Below are 22,600 nucleotides of genomic sequence, written 5' to 3'. Positions count from 1 at the left end.
GATTAGAGTATCCTTATTCTGCCACCATGTATCTTTTTAAAAAAAAACATTTTGGGACAAGGGACCACGTCCCCGAGTCGTTTAAATGGGTGCTGCAACATTTCTGTTTATGTTGCGGCCAGAGTTCTTGCTCAAAAAGTGTCCCTCAGCCAATCAGAGGGCTTGATGTTTTGAATTTCAGCCCAACTGTCAACATATCTACACATTTTTAACTTTTGTTTTCTGAAAATACTGAACGGATTCACACCAAATCACAAAATGCATGCCTTCTGTGTAAAGATTTGGCTTTCTGCCAAATTTGGTGTAATTCCGTTCAGCCGTTATGGCTGTAGTGCTGACTAAGTTTCCGTTTTGGGACAATCATTCCTCAGCACCCGCTGGCTGGCTCACCCCGAACCTTTCTAGGAAGAAGCAAAGATGGATGAATTTTCTTTAAAGTTTTGTTTTGAAGATTCATCAAAAAGAACCAAAGTTATTAGCAAAGCAAAAGTGCTCTTCCTATGGAGAGTCTGAGTTAATTATAATGACACAGTGGAAGTACATGTTATTTTTCTGCTTTTATTTTAGTTTTGGTCATCAATGTTTACACTCAAGTACCCTTTTATGTTTTAATGCGTGCTTTTACCCTACATTTGTGTGTACACGTTTGTATGCTCTTTATGTGCATACAGATATTTATATTGTGATTATATTTTCATGTTATGTTTCATGTTGGGGAGAAGCACCAGTACCCCGAAACTCCACTTAATAGCAGAATATCATTTTGTTTTTATCTTGTTTATTTATTTTACTTTTTTCTTATTTTTTATTGGTGGATATACGCCAAACCCCTATGTCCACTTGGGCAAATACTTTATATGTGCATTTTCCGTTTTCCAGAAACCTCTGCATTCCTATAAATATGTATCCTCACCGATCCCATGTAATCTGTTTATTCTTAAATGTCCATTTACCATTACAAAATATTCATCGCACGTTTGAAATTGGTGACAAATATGTTCCTTAGTGAAAGTTATTATTTTAGTTTTTTTGAAAATGTGAAGTCAATTTACAAATACATATTTCTAAGCTTAATTTCGTTTTTGTGTCATAGAATGCAGTGATTAATTTAGTCTAAACTTTTATTGAAAAACTATGCTACTGTAAAACATATTTTTGAAGGTATATTGTATATTCTCTCTTTATCTCTCTGTCTCACACTCTTTCTGTCTACACACTTGCACACATATACAATTATACACACACATTCCAAGGGCACAACCACCACCTGCGAGTTGCAGCCCACACACAGCAAAGCACTGACAGTCATGACAATATTGATGGAGTACACCCATATATTGTACTGCATAGGAAATAAAAATCCTCTTTGTGAGAAAACTCTCTGACGGCTCATAAGACCACAAGCAACAGCAGTCAACATCTCTACCGTAAGAGGAAAAACACACACAAATATCTTAGCTCACCCGGAACCGGGACATAATGGATCCGGCACATCAGAAAACATCCAGATGCATACATTATGCAAAACGCACTAAGTACTACAGTTGATTATATGAATGCACCCACAATACATAAAGATAACGCCAGTCATATACCTTCCTATACCCACATCAGTCCCAGATCAGCAAGGGGAAGGTCCCTGCAAACAAGTGCAACCGATCTGCTGGCCAATAACACCAGCCTGTGCACTGGGTACAAACAAGCCCCTTAAATATACAACCACCTAGTAAAAATCTCAGGAACAATGTATCCCACCCCAAATTAGGAGACAATACCTAAATTGGAAGAACTTGAAGGCAGAACTACAGTGAGCTAAAAACGCAAAAGAAGGAAAACTCATATGGTTAACTCATCTGACCACAATGCCAAACATTCTAACTGAAGATCAATACTGACGATGAAGATTGCTGACTGTTCAAGCCACATCCACCAAACTCCATTTATGTGTACCTGGTAGTCACACTCGTGATACTCCACTCATGCAGCCTAACATTATGAACTTATGGAGGTCAGCAGCTCCTCTAACCATTAAAGCACAAGCACAAAATAGATGGAGACCAGCCCTAAAAACACCAACATTTCCCGTAGCAGCTAAGACTGCACACTAGGATGTGATTCAAACAGGCAAGAATAAATGCACCACCAAATCAGAATTTGAAAGTTGCCTAGGGTGACCTTGAGAGGGATGTGGGGGGACTGGGTGAGGACTCATGCGGTAGCTAAAGGATTGGAACAATCAGCAGGAATTTACACTTTGATAATTGGTGTGGAAGGGTGAGAGGCTTGCAGCATGTATGATTCACAGACTAGAGGCTGAGGAAGCCTGTTGGCTCTGACCCTTTCTTCAGGGCCACCCCACATTTTTACCATTCTCAGCCTTCCTTTGCTAAACCTGTTTTTGTTGCCTTGCTGAACTTTATGCACTTTTCCCCTTCTAACCAATGGTAAAGTGTGTGTGTTCTCCCTTGAAAACATGGTAGAATTGGCCTTCCCCTTATTGGTTCATTAAATTTAATAGCAAGTCCCTACCCAGGGTCTGTAAAATAAATTAGCAACATTTTAAAACGTCACAGGTCTGCCACTGTAGCCTGTACTGACATTTCAAACTGCCATTTCGACCTGGCAAAGTAAACCTTTTGCCAGGCCTAAACGTTCCTTTTTATTTCTTTAAAGTCACCCTGAAGGTTAGTCCCTAAATGCTCATATGGCAGGGTGCATTGTATTTAAAAAGTAAGACATGTGTGTTTAAAGTTTTACATGACGTGGCATTGAAAAACTCCTTTTTTTTTTTAAATTGGAGTTCATGGTGCAATAAGGAAATACATAAATACATTACCATATGCAAGGTTTAAGAACATTTGATACATATATGAACAATTAAAGAACACAGTATTGTAATGTAATGTGGAGGTAAAAAATAAAATTGTATAAAAATCAATCAATAAATATAGCAATACAGTACATTTCAAATTCTTATTCTATCATCCTTCCATTTCTTAACCGGGGCCCATAATCGTCTTCCCATTTCTCTTTTTTTTGCGCCTTTAAATTCATAAAGGCTAGACTCAATATTGTAAATAGCTAAGAATCTAAAGATCCACATCTGAAAAGACGGGGCTCTTACATCCTTCCAACCGGCCGAAATAATAATTCTAAGTACGGCAACCGACATAAAAACCAAAGCAGCCTCGTCATCTGTTAAAACCAGTTTAGAATCTGAGCCAAATAGCATTAGTGTTGAGGATAGATCGATCTTATGACCTAGCAGCCCCTCCCAGAATTTTGTTATTCCATCCAGGACAGGGGTCAATCGTTCACATGTAAAGAACATATGTATTAGGTCAGGTTGTCCCTTATCGCATCTTGGGCAACAATCATCATTCTTGACACCCCAGGCAAATAATTTAGCCGGTGTATGGTATAGATTAAAGACTGTTTTAAAATGTTGTGCTCGTAAATTGGACGCCCGAAAAATCTTTTTGTTCAAGATTAATGCTAGGCCCAAATCTACATCCGGGTTTCCCAATTTAATTGCCCAATCACTTTCCACTTTTCCTACATCGTCCTGTAATCTGGACACCAACATGTTGTGCGTATCTTTAATCTTCCTACATCTTCTTCCCATACCTTCAACCACAGGAAAATCTACAAGGGGTTTGAGCTTTGGTCTACAAGCCTGTAAAATGCTTGAGATTTGGCCATATATAAGCCATTGATTTGAGGGGAGGCCATATCTCCTTTGCATGTCCTCAAACCCGCTTATCCTATCTCCTACCATTAGATCTCCAATAGTCTTAACCCCTAAATCCTTCCAGACTTGCAGTATCCCGTCATTGTTTAAATGAGGAAAAAGGCTAGAGTTAAACAAGAGAAGAGAAGGATTGACTTTAGGAATATGAAAAAAAATTTAAATTGATTTCCAAACATACCATGCACCTAGCAGGACCTTAAATCGTGCCTTTCTATAAAACCTATATTCCAGTTCAGTTAACAGTAATCCCAAAGCTTTCTCCCCCATAAGTAATTGAAAGATGGAAGGGGGACCCTGGTTGTCTACAATAATCTCATCAGTATCGGATTGAAACAGAATTGACATCTGGGTTAGGAGACAGGTCCAATGATAAAGTTTCAAGTTCGGAAGTGCCATCCTGCCCCTTTCCCACGGAAGAGACATAAGGGTAGTTGAGCGTCGAACCTTGCCATACTGCCATATGAACTTGAAAAACTCCTAAAGTTGTTTTTCACTGCTGAAAGGCCTATCTCTCCCACAGACTAACACTGAGTTACCTTATTATCTTTAATAGGTGCTAATGTCAGATTGGGTTTTGTAAAGCTAAGAAGTGAGGTCCTAACAAGGCACAGGGTAGGTAGGACCCTATTCTAACGAAAAACACAAAAGTGTGCCTACACCGAACCAATTTTTCATCACTTATTTATAGCAAATAGGGCAAACAAAAAAACTTTAGTTTGACACAGTACTTTTATTTATACCTGTCTGTTTGGAAAAAAAAAATTGAACACTTTTTTGAAATTTCACAAAAAAGGAAAATGCTACACATTCAATACATTTCAATTACAATACACGACCATGTACAAACAACTATTTACATATCATATACACAATTGCCATACATTCCACATACATACAGTATATGCCTCAAAACTTATCTGTTTCCTGCTTGAGTGCACTGAACTGGCCTTTGGTTAACTATTGGCATCTGTACAAGCGCTGGGATGCCCGAGGGTAACTGTGCGCTATATAACATTTTAAATAAATAAATAAATTAATACAAACAACAACAATTTAGGTTTTACAGTGGAGTTAATCTGTATTCATGAAATAAGAAAAGACAAAGTCATACGAAGGAGCACAGTTCTCAGTTGAGGATAACTATACAACTTTCCAAAACCAGTTGAGACACTTAATGATGTGAATGGCTCCCTCATTTGTGCCGACGCGTTTCTAGTCCAGGGAAACGAGTTCCCGGACTTTCATCAGGCCTTTGTCACTTCTTCTGTTGATTTCTGATATCCTGGCCTCTTGTGGTGTCAAATACAGGCTCACGTTTGATTTATTTCAATCAGTAGAAGCTGATAATGTACCTCACAGCATATTGTACAATGTCTCTGTATATAAGTCAATGTCTCGCTTATGGCTGCCGCTACACTTATTCTCCAATGTCACAGACAAATTCTTTCACAGTGAGTCGCGTCACAGCGGCTTGGTCTGATTAGGTCAAATGCCGATCCCGGCAGATTCCGAATAGTAACTGATTGTGTCCATGTGTTGAACGCCGGTGATTTTGAGGGCTGGCTTTCTATTTTCGCACAGCTCCTTCTGCTGCATCAAGCACTCGAGTCTCTCAATCTCTCTATTCTGCTCTATCAAAAATGTCAGATTGGGAGCACATAGAGAAATGAAATCCTCTTTAATGCTGAAGTCAGTTTATAAGTTACAATTTAAAAATAAGGCACTTTAGGAAAAGTGGGCATTTTTCTCCATACACCAAGTGTGCCATTCTGCCAGTCTTTTGGGTCACATGACTGTGAAAGGCTCTGCTGTTGTGGTTCGTGTATCCTTCCAGACAGTGAGAATGAAGCCTAAGTGTGAGGGAGAGGTTCTTCCTGACGGGATGGCTTAGGAGAAGCTGTACCCTACAGTGGTTACATTTCAAAAGGCATTGCAAGCAGCACACGCACAAGAACCTGCCAACAGGCTTGTCCTTACCTTTTTCACTCTAGACAATTTGAAACTAGGACCAGGGGAAGGTGAAGAACTGGACAGAAAAAGTTTTATGGGTAGGCCACAGAATTCCCCTAAGCAAAGGCTGGCACAAGGTATCAAAATAGGACCATTAGAATATTTCTGGATCTTGGAAGATTCAGATGAATGACCTGCTACCAGAAGGACTGTCCTGTTGCTGGAAAGACTGATTTGCTGTCTGATGAAGGAAAATTGTACCCTCTTGACTTGATCCTAGGCTACGCAGAGTGACTCCAAGGGGGAGTTAGCTGACCTCCTTTGTGAGCTACAGGGACATAAAAAGCTTCCAGAGACATCCCTGCAACTTCCCAGATGCCCTGCACTGATTTAGCCTGCCTGAGCCCTGCAGTAGACCTCTGCTGGAGTGATTCCTGATCCCCAAGAAGGGCCTCCCCACACTGGCATCAGAAAGACTGAGTATTCTGACGTTTGTGCTCCTCGCAACCGTAAAGTGACTTCTTCACACTGAGAATGGGCTGCCTGTGAGGACTGCCAATGCAAAGCTCCTTCGTGACCTGCTTTTCATGTCAACAGCGCCCGACCGTGATGAGAAAGCAACACAACGCTTCAGTGAAAACTGGCTTTTTGTGCTACAGCACGACCATCTGTGTCGCTCGATTTGCTTGTTGCGCTGGAAGACTCCTCCAACACAAATAGAACTCTTCACTCCAGACTTGAGAAGGTAACTCTTCAGAGGGACTAACCTGTCCCTCTATTCGACGTGTGATCCATCATGGTTGGCCTGATCTTGTGACGTTACACCAGTATAACATGACCAGATAACCGCATGTGGCGCTTTCTGCTTTTTGGCCGTATGCTTTTTACCTAAAAATTTTAAAACAAATATCTCCAGTTCTACTGATTGGATTTTTCTCGTTCTGGTACCATACGGTTTATTAATATGTGCTACTTTGTTTTAATATGTTTGGGATTTTTCTTGTGTTGTGTTTTCACCTTATTATTGTTTGTTTGGTGCATAAATACTTTACACATTTCCTCTAAGTTAAGCCTGACTGCTTTTTTGCCAAGCTACGAGAGAGTTAAGCACAGGTTAACTAAGTGACTTTTTGTGGTCCACCCTGACAAAGATTCTGTTTATTATTTGGATGAGGCTTCCACTCCCCTCAAATAGTAACTCAATTTCTTACAATCCTTTATAGTCTGACCACTGTAATTACCAAAAGTGCAACATGTACTAACTAGAACATACACATTGAAAGGCCAAGCACAGACTAACACTCTGTATTCTACTTGGTCTCTCAATATCACTAGCCAGGAGACACACGTCCTATGACAACAACTGTCCATGCAGCCTCTTTCTTATGTGGTCTTTCTTTATTATTATGCTGTTGTATATAGCATCACACATTTACTCCCAGCCCAGCCATATTCCTGTTGTGCTTCCGATATCTCGTCTTTCACCAGTGTGTGTGCAGAACTGCCTTAATGGTGACACATGCCAAGCTGCCAACTTCCATTTCTTCCTTTCACCTGCCTTCTCCTGCTGGTTATGTATTTTCCATTACTAGTTTTCTAGAGCTCTGGGCGCTCTGTTAGTCTGGCACATCGTACCCACTATTGTTCACTGGGAATTCACACCACATTTGTGACTTCCATTCACTATATATGCGTGAGTTCTCTTATACTTGTTAATATGACATTCTACAGAAGTGTGTATGGTGTTTATCACGCTGCACCCCCTTTTTAATCCTAAGACTATGGGCCCCGTTAGGATGGTGGGCAGATCACCCCACCAGGACGGCTGAAGCCACCTCCGGCCTGGCGGGGGCGATCCGCCCGACATCCGTGCCGGAATGACCCCCTGCCATATTATTTTGGCTGGGGGGCCCGTGGCGGACGGAAAGACCGTCCGTCACTTTTCCGCCCTGGTCGCCTTGTGACCGGGCGGAAAAAGGCTCTATATGGTGGGGGTGTCTATCAGACACCGCCAGCCGTATTAGAATGAGCATTTTACAATGCCTTTCCGTGGCGGCAAAGGCATGCGGAGTCTGCTTTGGGGGCACGTTGCGGGCCCCCGGAGACTCCGGGGGGGTGGGGGGTGCACATGGGGGTATCTATGGTACCCCCCAACAGTTCCATGCACAACATGGCAGGCACTGCGTTGTGCCTGCCATGTTGTGCATGGAAGTGCACAGCATGCCTTCCTGGCAATGTTAGGAATGCTGGATGCGCCCGCCACTGTGACAGGCGCATCCTAATTGCAGGCACGGGATCCCCACCCTTATGGCAGGCGGTCCTTTGTACCGTGAGGATGGCGGGCGGGCAAAGTCCGCCCGCCATCCTAATAGGGGCCTGTGTGTTCAGCTGAAGTGCAAAATCCACTAAAGCCTCCTTGGCAGTGATGATCTTATGCATAACATCCCATTCACCCACTACTGTGGCTGGTGCCCTTCCAACTCTCAAAGAAAAGGTTCCAGTGTGAGCTTTATCCTCATTGATGAATGTTTGCCTCCTCCCTTTAACTGGCCGAGTGCTTCAGTTTGCTGTTTTCATTACACGTTAATAAGTTCACATGCATGTTGATGAGATGGTCATTTGGAGATAAAGGTTGCAGGTGGATGTTCATACACCTCTGGTGCATAGAGTCGAACACCCAGCTTGTTGCATTGCATCCTGTCAGTTATGGGCACTCATAGGGGCCTATTCATGATGGTAAACTTACACGTGTATAAATCTACACTTATACGCAACCTGGGCTTCATCCTGGACTCCTCCCTCTCGATGACCAGACAAGTCAACGCCGTCTCCTCATCATGCTTCAACACCCTACGCATGCTCTGTAAGATCTTCTGATGGATCCCGACCGAAACCAGGAAGACGGTCACCCAGGCACTCGTCACCAGCCGACTGGACTACGGAAACACCCTATACGCCGGAACCACAACCAAGCTACAGAAAAGACTCCAACGCATCCAGAACGCCTCCGCTCGACTCATCTTGGACATCCCCCAATGCAGCCACATCTCCGGCCACCTGAAGGACCTGCACTGGCTCCCCGTCAGCAAGAGGATCACGTTCAGGCTCCTCACCCACGCACCCAAGTCTCTCCATGACCTGGGCCCCAAGTACCTCAACGACCGCCTGACCTTCTACACGCCCACCCGCCAGCTACGTTCTACAAGCCTCGCCCTCGCCGCCATACCACGCGTCCAAAGAGCCACCGCCGGTGGCAGATCCTTCTCATACCTGGCGGCCAAGACATGGAACTCCCTCCCCATCCATCTTCGGCTGACCCAGGACCATCTCGCCTTCAGGAGACAACTCAAGACCTGGCTGTTCGAGCAATAGCGGACACCTTCCCCAAGCGCCTTGAGACCCTGCCGGGTGAGTAGTGCGCTATACAAGTGTTATGATTGATTGATTGATTGATCTGTTTACTTTTACACTTTTAAGTGCCTTTACTGCTTTTGGCTGTACAAAATTTACAAATGTAACATTACTTACTTTGTAGACTTACATGTCTCCTCCCCATGAAACAGGGGATTGAACCAACTTTACATGTGCTAGTTAATACAATAAAAAAGGAGCAGTAGTAATTCCAGCACCACATACAGCCAACCGCTGATACTGCAAAAATCTCCCATAGAACATAATGGAGGTAGGGACTTAAAATAGAACCTCATAGGAAATAATATTACATTAAAAAAATTATTTTGACTTTAAAAAAAATATATAAATGCAATTGAATGTTAAAAAATATGTATTTAACAAATACATGTTATTTAATGATAAAATAGCTTAATATCTTTTTTAATTTAAATATATTTGTAATATTTTATGAAATATAAATACATTTAAAATAACTCTATCCATATTGGTATGCAATTTTTCATATGGGAGAAGTTAATACAAACATTTTACTTTAGGTGAGATGTTTTCAAACAAACCTTTAAGGATTATGTTTTTTTCATTTACTATATTTAATTAGTTTTAATAATTATTTAAAAAGTAAGTTACTAGTAACTTTATATATGTAGGCAGAAGTCTTCATTACCAGGGTGAATTTGTCTGTTTGGTGAAGTATAGGGACAAGTGTAAAAGTTGATTAACCTTTACAAAATAAATTTGAAAAATATCTTAATTTAAAATACTATAGTTAAATAATTTTAAATATTTATTTTAGTTGTAGAACAATAATAAAAAAGGTACAGCAAGAATAATGTGATTTAAAATTAACACATAATTATTTTGAATATATTAAATGTTTAAATAATATTTTTTGAAGTTTATTTTAGAAAACAATTACCACCTAAAATGAAAGTGTATGTGATATATATTTTTTATTTGTATTAAAATTAGTAGAAGTGATGTGTAGAATGAATTACAAAGTAATCTAAATATATTTTTAGGAAAATTGTTACATTTATTTTTGACATGTGTAAAGTTATTAAAATGTTACATAGAAAAATGCTTTCTTTTTTATTTTGTTAACATTTAATTCAATCTATCTATATTTTTAACTGGTTGAAATAATTTCATTTTATTTAACATTGTTTCCTAAAGGTTGGTATTTTAGGTTCCTAGCCTGCATTATTTTCTATGGCAGAAGGGTTCCAGTATCAGTGGTTGGCAATGTGGAGTACTGGCCTTACTCCAGTTCTGAATTGGAATACGTTTACAGTAGTTTGGGGTCTTTTGTGGCTGTAGTAACCTTAGAAGTGCAGTTTGTGAATAGGAATGGGCTTACTCCTTGGTAGGTGGGTGTATGTCCCTCCCTAAACCACTCCTTACTCCTCCCTTAACCCCTCCCATGTTGCACTTTTTGGCCCCCATTTTCAAGCCACTTCCCACTGCCCTCCCTACATTTACTACTAAAATGTATAGTTGTGTGAGTGGAGACTCCGCAGGTGAACCTTTGCATGTAGGTTCCTAAACAGGATTTTGTAGTACATTAAAAGTCCTCAGTAGCAGCTTGCACAGGTGAGAGCAGTGAGGTGGGGCGGGGGTGGTGGAAGTTTACAGAAGAAGGGTTAAGTAATATTAAATTAATTAATTAATGAAACCACTTACCTTGCACTCGCTGCATCGCCGACTTGGCTTGACTATTGTAGTTTGTAAATAGGCCCCATTGTCCAGCGCAGCAGTGTCTGTATTCCAGTTTCAACTAGGACCAGCAGCAACAGCGCATAGACGCAGGTCCGCTTGAATCTTTGAAGTGTTCATTTCACCAACCTCTCCTCTGCCTCACACATACAGAAAACATGATTTAGTGCTGTTTTTAAGAAGGATTTTTGCTTTCTTTCCCTCAGCCACGTGTCGCCAGGGCTGCCATGAGACACATGGTTTCTGTGAGATGCCTGGTGAGTGCAGGTAAGTGGACATGTAGTATTTGAGGGAGGCTGAGGTTAGTGGGGCGCTCGTCTGAGTTTGTTGTACCTCTTTGTATGTGCTTATGTATCTTCCAGTGTGCTTTCTGTCTCAAAGAATATGTTACCTGCTATGGTACATCATGTATCCCTACCCCTTTTACTTTCCCCCTCTACCTGCTATGCTCCTTGGACCTGTTTTCTATATTATCTTATGTTCTAGCTACAGAAGTATTTTATCTTATGCTCTAGCAACGGATGTATTTTTGTAACGCTGTCTTTCTCTATTCCATTGTTTTGCTCTAGAAACTAATGTAACTATGTAACACTGTTCTGTTGTAACCACTTCCTTATGTAAAGCGCTCTGATCTGGGTCTAGCCAGCGCTATATAAAACTCTTCAAATAAATAAATAAATCATTAAATAAATAAATAAATAGAATCCTATATGGTGTAACCGTAATGGACAGATTAATCCAATTCGGGGAGTAAGAACATTAATGACCTGATTCTGATGCGAGTTGGAAAGCTTCCTGAACGAATCGGTTTGGAAATGGTTTCCGATCCACTCGGATCGGGAGAGTCCGACCTACGGAGTACGATGCATCCGGATGCTTCCAAATACAATTTGGTTGGACTCTCATTGACTTCAATGGGAGCATATGTTCCTAACCCCATCATAATTGGGCCCTGGGTCGGGAAGACACATTCCCGATCCGATTGAGAGCGAGCACATGCCATTAGGAGGCCTTCCTAACCGCATCAGAATCAGGCCCTAGGTGGGAATGCTTTCCTAACTGCTTCAGAATCAGGCCCTAAGCAGGAAATGAAACCTTCTTCTCTAGTGAAAATATTTGGAGAATTCGAAACTGGTCCTCACATGGAACAGCAATTGCTCTGTTCATTTGACGCATTTCTCATTAGTGTGCTCTGCCCTTCATATCTCATTTTAAAGATTTAGCAATCTGTGCTGTCAACTTGTTGCTATATTGCTTTACTTGACAGCGGCCTAATCTGGTACTTTGGACCTCGATCCTTTTTATTGTTCATGTTTTGTGTGATTTTAAAGTTCCTACCTTCCTTTGCTAAGCTTTATGACCTTATAAATAGAACTGGACCATCAGTGGAATTAATGTAGCCTTTTAGAAACGACTAGTGCTTGCCCCTCTTTTTAGCACGATGTGAAAACTAAAATCAAGTACCGCTGTTTTAACTGTGTCTTAACCACAAGGATTCCTGGTTTTATTGCAGTTCACACCTAAGCAGCATGAAATTAGAGAGATTATGTCATTTTTAAAGGGTGCTGATCAGGTTTTAAACAATTATTTATCGTTAAATATCATGTTCCCCCATTACCCCCTATTTATATCTGACGCTATCAATGGACAAAAAGGTTGTCTCCAGGATTGGTTTTAAGAGTGTGAGGAAATAATGGAAGCAAAGATACAGTAACTCGGCTAAACATTCCTCTTTACTGTCCTGCATGTGTAAATATTTTTGTAACTGACGACATATATTTTTATTGTTGTATGTCCATCATTGTAATGATTTTTATTAATCAAACAAAGTAGTACGCAATGGTCCTCTCCTACTCCCTCCTTTTGTAAAATCAAAGATACAGCCATATGGTTACTACAAGTCCCACGGCTCTTGGTGTGGTAATACACCATTAGGGAAATGCTGATACCCCGAGGCTTGTTATTTCCCAGGTGCTGTATTCCCACACCATTCCAAGTTGTGCAGCTGAGAATTGGGAATAACAGCATAAACCCACTGGTAATCATGCATCCCAAATTTCAGTACTCTTAATATTGTGGTGTTTCAATGCAGATTTTATGCCACGTTAAACCAGGTGAAATTTTTTGGGAGAAAACCACAGTGCAATAATAGCCATTGCAAGACATGGAGGGCCACATGTATGAAGCCATTATGCGTTCACAAATAGGCCGTCAAACCCTATTTTGCAATTTGGTAACCTGTTACTGAATAAAATGGGTTTGCGATTCGGTATTTGGAAGGGGCATGTTTAGGGCATCCCTTCCAAATACCGAATCGCAGCAGTATTTATGAATGTTTTGTGACCATAAATACAGTCACAAAACCTTTGCATTTTACCACCAACACGGACCACTGTCTGCTCTTAAACAAGCATTTGCAATGCAATAGATCTCGCATTTACGCGAGTTTGAGCTATTGGCATTGTAAATGGCAATGCCTCTTTTTATGTTTTGGTTTTTTAAAACATAAATAAATGGCATTGTAATTTACAATACTAATAGCTGTCTCTGGCCTCCTGTGCGAACATAAGTTGTGTGCTGCAATAGAACAGAGCAGGAAACCAGTAACTTAACTCCTGTTTATTCAAAGACGTCAACCTGTGAGTTGTCATCAGGACACTGGCTCACCTGTGGATAGAGCGGCAGCCAGCTGCTGAGACTGGACATAGGTAAGACACGAGCCAGAACTTTTCTCCCACACTTTTTAATGTCTGATGTAGGCTTCCAAGCAGTGTTGACATGTCACTTCAAGCTGCCTCCTTTTAACCCCTTGGGCACGGCCGCGATTCTGCGCCTGTGCGGCCGTTTCGAAGAGTGGGCGGGTTCTTGACGGCCCCCAGCCGTCATCAGCACACGAGCAATGTGATACATGGCGGACGGGGGCCGTCATCATCACGCAAGGGGTTAATTAACATAGCATTGATTTCTGGGAGTTGCAGTCTTTCTTTGCTTCAATTGGTCCAACTGGACTAATGCACCAGATGAATGGTTTATCAATAGAAGCAAGGGACTGGATAGCAGTGTCCTGCCAACACTGAGCCATTAGCACGTCTGTTTCTGGAGTGCCACTAATTACAGAAGCCCCAGGTAGACGGAATCAGGGTTTTACCGTAACTGTGAGCATGTTTTTATTTTGCTGCATATATGTCAGCCCTCTTCCCCGTGTTCGGGTTCTGCTGATTAGTGATCACCCATCACCACAAACAGGGACTGGATTCTGGCATTGATGCCCCCTCTCTTAATGCTCTGCCACTATTTGTCATGATTCATGGCTGCATCTTCATAAGTTTCGTATCCTGAAGAGATGTCAACAGAAGTCATCCAATCAGAAGGTGTACAAGATAACGCTGCTTTTTCATGCTCTCCAGTTCGTCATTTTCTTTTTAAAGTGGTTTGTCTTTTCAGCAGAGCTTTTATCAAAAGATGTGGTGGCTTCCAAGATTTCAGATTTTATTTTAGATATTGTCTTCATCACATTGTCCTTTTGTACAGTTTTCCTTGCGTTTGTTGGTTGGGAGATAGTTCTGCGTTCATTGCGGAGAACTAACGATGCATGCATTTTTCACATGGACATTAAAGCTCGCCCTGCTCTGTTTTTCAGTCCTATGGCTTGCTAAATACACACAACTCTCTAGGAGGTGCACTAACACACGGTAAGCAGGCAAGCCTGTGCCCATTGACCAGCATGAAGTGGAAGTGCCACGCAATGTGTGAAGTATACACTGCCACCACCTACCTACACAATAAACAGACTCTTAACTGTAGACTTTTTAGAACCCATGTGCTGCATGGCTAAACACGTAAAAGGTCCCAAAGGCGAGACCTATTGGCTATGGCAATGCTTGTTATATGTGAAGTAAAAAAATGTTTAGCACTGAAACTAACTCCAGTAGGCTTTGCATACTGAATGATCTCAGAAAAGCATAGGAGAAGGAACAGCCTGTGAGCACTATTGTTTTTTTCGCGTGTGACTGGGAATATTTGAATGAAATTTAGAAACTGGTGCAACATTAAAGGTTCATTGGGCCACAAACAATGGAGAACATCAAACTTGATAGATTACTTTAAAAAAAAAAAACAAAGTGCTTAAAAGGAACCAAGCCCCGCCCACACTGTTTTTAATAGCCCTCTGACTTGCACTTTAAAATTGATTACCCACCGCTTCTTTGGTGGGCCCTGTTCCTTCGCCTCCACTTCGGTGGACATCTTGGGGGGATAGTAGGACGCCTGGCAGCGCCATTTTTTTTTTGTTGTCGGGCTAGTCGCTCGAAGGACGCTTGACCTGCATTTAAGACGGGTAAATTAAGCGGCGCCCATTGACTTTGAAACTCGCAGTGCATTGCTTAGCGCGCTGCGCCTGGAGGAGCAACAGTGCATTTAGCGGCGTGATTTTTAAAAAATCCTGTTTTCTCTCTTTATTATTTAATTTGTGTTCGCTTTTTCCCCTGTTTTTAATAGCCCTCTGACTTGCACTTTAAAATTGATTACCCACTGCTTCTTTGGCGGGCCCTGTTCCTTCGCCTCCACTTTGGCGGACATCTTGGGGGGATAGTAGGACGCCTGGCGGCGCCATTTTTGTTGTCGGGCTAGTCGCTCGAAGGACGCTTGACCTGCATTTAAGGCGGGTAGATTAGGCGGCGCCCATTGACTTTGAAACCCGCCTTGCATTGCTTAGCGCGCTGCGCCTGGAGGAGCAACAGTGCATTTAGCGGCGTGATTTTTTAAAAATCCTGTTTTCTCTCTTTATTATTTAATTTGTGTTCGCTGTTTCCCCTGTTTTTAATAGCCTCTGACTTGCACTTTAAAATTGATTACCCACCGCTTCTTTGGCGGGCCCTGTTCCTTCGCCTCCACTTCGGCGGACATCTTGGGGGGATAGTAAGACGCCTGGCAACACCATTTTTGTTGTCGGGCTAGTCGCTCGAAGGATGCTTGACCTGCATTTAAGGCGGTCATGCTGACGCTTAGCGGGTACGCGCAGCGAGGTAGCCGAAGTACCGCCGGAGTTACGCCTGAGATCAGCCCGTCTGCGCCCGTCAGCGTCCCTCAGGCGGACGCGGTGGCGGGAGGGGCTGGCTCAAGGATTAGGTATTCGGCGGCAGAGCTACTCTCATTCAGGGAAGGTAAGGATGCGTGTTGTGTGGTCTTTCCTGGGCGATACAGAGGCAAAAGGCGGTGTCAAGGATGCGGCTGGTTACCAGGCAATTTCCCGGTGGGGGGGGGCTGCTAGCCCTAAGGCCGCTGTTAAACATCTGTACCTCTTACTTAATACTCGCTCTTTGAGCAGGCATGCTCTTGACATCTACGAGCTTCTAGTTGTAGAAAAGCCTATATGCTTAATGCTTACAGAAATTTGGCTGGGGGAGGCCTCCAATCCAAATATTGTGACTGCTATTCCACCTGATTATGTCATTTTCAGGCACGACAGATTGAACGGGAGGGGTGGAGGGGTGGCGATTGTGGTCAGGAGATCTGTTCCCTGTGTGGTTGTCCCTATGGAGGCCATTTCAGGTTGCAATCTGTTCTCTATAGCCCTATCTCCCCATCAATCCTTTTCTGGGCTCCTGGTTTACAGACCACCTGGACAACTGGGGTCCTTTCACGAGGAGTTGCAGCTGCTGACATCGGCGCTTTGCTTGAAGGCAAAACACTGTATTGTGCTTGGGGATTTTAACATTCATATGGACGTGGGGACGGATGGTGACACAATTAAAATCAATGATGTCACCTTACCTTACCCCCTACCTGGCAGTGCCGACTCATAACAAGGGCCACACCCTTGATCAGGTGTTTTCCACCACTCCACTCGACATGGCCAGCCCTGTCCCTATCCTTTGGTCGGACCATTTTCTGATTAGGTTTCAATTTTGGGTATGAGCAAATCATCTTGTGTAACGTCGAGTCATCCTAGGCAGACTTGTCAGGCATATCATCGGGTGACCCCAGAAAGTTTGGCCCAGGCTTGTTTGGATCATCCCTGTCCTCTGTCAGGAGACCCGGGATCTCGATCTGCTGCAGGGGTGGTTAGTGGAGCGATTAGACGAATTAGCTCCTGAGATTGTTCCCCGGAAAACATCTAGACGGACCTCTGCTCCTTAGTATACGGAGGCTTTGGCTCTGTCACGGCGCAATTGTAAGGTAGCAGAGAGGATCTGGCACCAGCAGTATGATACTGGGGCCAAGGCAGTCTATAGGGCGGCCATCAAGGCCTATCATGCGGAAATTCTGTTCGAAAAGAAGAATTATTTCTCTGCGGAAATTGAGACTGCTTCGAGTTCTTGCAGGGAAATTTTCACTATTGTGAAGGAGTTTATGACCCCTAAGGGAAATGCGTCGCATCATGAGTTCTCTGAGTCGTGGGTGATCTCGCTAGCTAGCTTTTTTACCACCAAGATCAAGCGGATTCAAGACTCTTTTTCTTCTTTGGGCCCGAGTGATGTCATCAGCCCCGGGAACCAGCTGAATTTGACAGCTGGATCTAGACCCATTCTCTCGGAGTTTCCATCTCTCTCTGACTCCACATCTCAGGACTTCCTGATCAAGCTTAAGTCGGGTTCACCTTTAGACCCTTGCCCTGCTAAATTTTTGGCTAGGGTGGCGGAGGTTATGAATCCGCTGATTAATCCCATCCTTAATCTGTCACTGACTAGGGGTGTGGTTCCCAAGGTTTGGAAGCAGGCGATGGTTGTCCCATTACTTAAAAAGTCGGGTCTGGACCCCGAGCTACATGCCAATTATAGGCCGATTTCCCTCCTGCCTGCTCTCGCAAAGATAGTAGAGAAGCATGTGCACACTGTGCTCTCTACTTTCCTTGAATCCCACAGTTTGCTGCACTCCACCCAGTCTGGCTTCCGTACCAACCTAAGCACCGAGACGGCGCTATTAGAGGTCAATGAGGCCATCAAGGAAGTGCTGGATGCAGGAGAAAGAGCCATGTTGATAATGTTACACCTGTCGGCGGCCTTCGACACCGTCCCTCATGAGGGTCTCCTCAGCAGGCTCCATGAGATCGGTCTGAGAGGGACGGTGTTGAGCTGGTTTCGATCTTATTTGGCTGGTCGCCGACAGGTGGTCTGGGCCCCTCCGTACTCGGCCGAAGTACCACCTTTGGAGGTCGGAGTCCCGCAGGGCTCGGTGCTGAGCCCGACTCTCTTTAATATCTTTATGACCCCTCTGGCGGTGCTGGTGGAGTCTTTTGGGGCCCAGATCGTGTCATACGCCGATGACACCCAGCTCCTTTTCACTAGTGGGAAGGGGGCTGAGTTTGACGGAGAGAGCATCCGTGGGTGTCTTGGGGCTGTTTTCGAATGGTTTCAGCGAAACAGCCTCAAGTGCAACCCAGATAAATCGGAGGTGCTCTTCTTCGGGTGTCAGTCTGACCCGAGCTGGCAGGAGTGGTGGCCGGTGAATATGTTCCCTCCCGCGTCATCTTCTCTGATTGCCAAGAACTTGGGGGTCAAGATTGACAACGGCTTGGCGCTTAAGTCCCAGATCCTTGGATTGGCCGGCACCTGTTATGGCCTCCTTAAAATGCTACACAAGTTCCTTCCCCTGCTCCCGCTGGCGCATAGAAAGATTACGGTCCAGGCCCTTATTGGTTCGAGGCTGGACTATTCGAACGTCTTATATTTGGGTCTGCCCGAATACCTTCTCCAAAGACTACAGGCGGTCCAGAACTCGACGGCACGGGCCATTTTTGGCTTACTTCGCCGAGCGAGAGCTTCGGACCTTTTACATTCTTTACACTGGCTGCCTATTCGGAAGCTGATTGTTTTTAAAGCACTTACGCTGGCGCATAAGGCATTTCATGCTGTGGGAGCTGAACATATCCCGAAACGGCTTGCCTTCTACAAACCGGCTAGAGTCTTAAGATCGGAATCTCTCTGCCTTGCCGTTGTCCTTGCTGTCAGGAAAGCAAGGGTGGGGGGACGCTCCTTTAAACGCTTGGCGCCCCAGCTTTGGAATGCCCTATGTTTGTCGCTTCGCAGTACATCTAATTTGCTGGCCTTCAGAAAGGGTCTGAAGACGTGGCTCTGTGGACTGTAATTTGCTCGCTCTTTTTCTCCTTTGTGCTTGCCCTCTGCTGTTTGTTGTGGGTTAGAAAGCGCCAGGACACTCTTCAGAGTAGCCGAGCGCTATATAAGACACCCATAACATTAACATTAACATTAACATTAACTCTGACGACACCACTGTCCTGGAGGCGGAAGAATTGTTCTACGAGAGACATTGATACTGGGCGGGGCTGCACAAGCAACACAGGCATGATGTGAAGCATTAGTGTCTAGCGTCTGTGACTGGTGATCACACCTGCATGGTCAGTCACACACTGACCAGTGCGATGGTGCAGTGGGCCGGGCACCTGTGGGTGATAGCTGTGCGTAACTCGCAGACTAGTGCTTTTGATTTCCAAAAGGCCAACTCAGCCTTTCAATCTCCCAAGGTTGAAAAAACGGTAACCTCTTTTAGCAATAGCTATGACTTAAGAGCTAAGGCATGATAAAGTGTTGGAGTCTGTGCTTTAAGAACGGTAAGCATCGTGGCCAATGGCCAATAGGGTAGGTGTTCCTGCATGATAGATCAATAATGGCTTATGTATATTCGACCTACTGGTGGAGAGCATACATACCTAGGTCAAAGTATTACATTTGCATTGAACCCAAGGAGCGGATACACCTACTGCTCCACCAGCTTCCACATTGTCAGTATGGCAACAGTCAGCAACCTCTGACTGGAACCGTCTGGTGACGCATCTCTGCTCGGATTACAGCGGCCTGGAGCCTCTTCCCTTCTGAAGGATTAGACGTGAATGAGAAGCCGCTAAAACGATGATGTGAATCGTGAAGCAAGGAGCGGTCTACTGGCCCAGCGAGACCCGACGGAAGGCCGGATGCTTCTATCTATTAGGCCGCATTTCTATAATAAGTATATCATCATTTCCTTGCACAGGAATTATGCACATTATATCCTTCACTCCATGGGATTTATACTTTTCAGCACGATGTGCAACGCGCGGACGCGTTAACTTGAAACATGAGCAACATTTTGTCTTTATTCATTGCTACACTGCTGTTTTGCTCTTTGTGGTTCCCTGTAAATTGGTTTAAAATTCATATATGAAACATTCTCACTGCTGCATAAACCCAACCTGGAAACCCAGCCTTTTTACTATTGCACGACTGTGGGCGGACTACAGGGTGCAGATTTCAGTATTTTCTAATTACCCTCCGTGCTCTGACTGCACGGTGAGTCGTTGCGCACAGTGTGACCTTCGGCACCAGCCAGTGAAGTCCCCACCCACCCTCCCTCCTTGTCACACCCAGTAAATGTCACCGGAAGCCCTAGATGCAGCCAGACGGGCAGAAACACCAGCCCTGGATTGAACCCTCCGCGTTAAGAATGGCCCAGCAGCTCCAGTTGGCCTAAGGACCACCTTCCCATGTAGGGCCTTAGCGCACTGACGACCATGCAATACCACGAGGCGGCGGCCTCGAAAGGATAGGCTGATTGTTCAAAGTATCCCAAGTGGTCCGACGGGCCATTCCAAATGGGAAACGGCCCAGAATGGTGAAGCGACGATACATGAAGGAGGGGGATGGGGAATGGGGGGCGTGGGTGGATCTGTCACAGAGCCCAGCAGCTCGGGTGGTTTGTTGGGGGCGGGGGCGCCTCCTCCGGTCAGTATTTGTGGAATGGGCCACGGTTACCAACAGTGAACCCTCCACTTGCACAACGGCCTCCATACACCAGCTGTCAGGTATGCAAACCGTCAGTCCCCCAAAATTAACAAGCCTAACCTGCAACAAGCGCGACCGCGCTAATTAGACAAGGAATGCAGATGCCTGTTTTTTTAAATCGCCATGGCCCATGAAGCGGGCGCCATGAGGATACAAATAAAAAAATCCAAGTAGTCCCTAAAGGACACAAACAAAGCACTACAGCGCAATATAACTGTAATTGGCTGGTGCTGCTTCTGATAAAAACGGAAGTGATGCATCGGACCAGCTACCAATAGGGAGGCCATAAACCACAGTGAAGCCAAGTGCAGGCAGGAGGCAAGCAGCAGACGGGATTACCTTCACTATACAGATAACTAGAAGTCTCGTAGAGACAGCGCATGCGCGCTGCCTAGGCGAGATCTAAAAATGATAAGAAAACTTTTTTTTTCTTTTAAACGCAACCCGTTTTCCTACAAGGAAAACGTGCTTCATTTAAAATAATGATAGCTTTATTTAAAAGCAGTCACAGACTTGTTGGTCTGCTGACCCAAGCAGGCTACCATCCCAGTGATTTTAGTGATTCATATGGGTTGCAAATTGCGACCTACGTCATTATTATTATTATGGTAGGGCGATTAGCGACCCCCTAGGAATTGCTAAATGAAACTCTTGGAGTTTCATACATTAGGAATTCCGATTATCTAATTGCGATTCACAGAAAATTGCAATTAGGTAATGGCTATTCATAATGTTAATACATATGGCCTGGAATCCCTCTTCAGTCGCAAACTCCTGAACCCTTCCCCCACACACAACACAGCACTCCCCTGCCTCTACCCCCTGTCAGATTTAAAGAAGGTGGCCACAGCACCTACCTCAAGCTTTCAGACGCAGCAGCCTGTCTCCAAGGGCCAGAAGTAGGAACCCTAATACCAGTCGGTAACGGCAGAAATTACTGAATTTCGACCGTTACCGACCGGTATTAGGCATTTGGGATGTAGGTGGCTACATTTCAGATTCGGTAATTTACCGAATCGGTATTTAAGAATTCTGTAAATTACCGAATTCTTAAATACTGATTCAGTAAATTACCGAATCTGAAATGTAGGAAGCACTCAAGTGAGTGCTTTTCACCTGTAAGGATTCGTTCTTTACCACCAACTACAAGTTGGTGGTAAATTACGAAAACCCTAAAAAAAGCAATTTTTTGCATTTAATAACAGTGCCATGTGGCAGACATACATACCCTTAGGGCATGTATGTGTGCCACATGTGCACCCATGCAAATTCAGGGGTGCAACAGGGTGTCAAAGGGACACCCTGCAACCCTTGAATGTTTCCCCCTTTTACCACCGATTCGGTAATTCCCATTCATTCCTATGGGCCTGCAGGCCCATAGGAATGAATGGCTAATACCGAATCGGTATTTACCGATTCGGTAAATACCGAATCGTACCAATTCGGTAATACTTACAGAGTAATTACCTACATAGGATTTACAGATTCTAAAATACCGAATCGGTAAAATTCTTTATTTTAGAATCGGTAAATGTAGTTTACCTACATCTAGCCTCAAATCTTTAAATCTCAGCTCCATGTGCCTAGAGCAGGCACTCATATATATGATTATCCTGAATGCCCGAACTAAAAGCTGCTTGTGAAGGTCAGATGAGGACAGTATTTGAAATTGTCAGATGCAGAGACTATTTGGTCAAATAGGATTAGTTTGACTAAAATAAAAAGGCCGAAGAGGAAAGGTGCTATGATTTACCATAACAGTAAGTCAAACTGACAGCCCCAATTCTTTTTAGAGTTTCTTGCTTTCAAAATTAAATGCGTGTTGTGATGTGTATCAAATAATGTTGTTCAGTCTTAGAAGCAAGTTCGCATTGACTTTCCACCAGTGCTTGGTATGTGCCAGTAGTTGCACGTGGTTGCACCATACCCAGTTTTGGGGCCTGGGACGTATTTGTCATCATCCACTGCAAGATAGAGAAAAGCTAACAAGGGGGAA

The 22,600-nt window shown here is 43.8% G+C and overlaps 1 protein-coding gene across 1 annotated transcript in view; it reads left to right on the top strand.

The window, feature by feature from the left end:
* The window catches only part of LOC147692109 (protein jagged-2-like), a 746,472-nt gene that overhangs the window by 522,594 nt on the left and 201,278 nt on the right, over positions 1-22,600 (top strand). The window contains exon 5 of the mRNA XM_086938407.1: positions 11,035-11,095. Within this exon, the coding sequence (XP_086794533.1) occupies positions 11,035-11,095 (61 nt within the window). The remainder of the gene's footprint in view (positions 1-11,034; positions 11,096-22,600) is intronic.

Source organism: Lissotriton vulgaris, chromosome 9, assembly GCF_964263255.1.
Source record: "Lissotriton vulgaris chromosome 9, aLisVul1.2, whole genome shotgun sequence".
Lineage (NCBI taxonomy): Eukaryota > Metazoa > Chordata > Amphibia > Caudata > Salamandridae > Lissotriton > Lissotriton vulgaris.
This window is presented reverse-complemented; position numbering and strand designations above follow the sequence as displayed.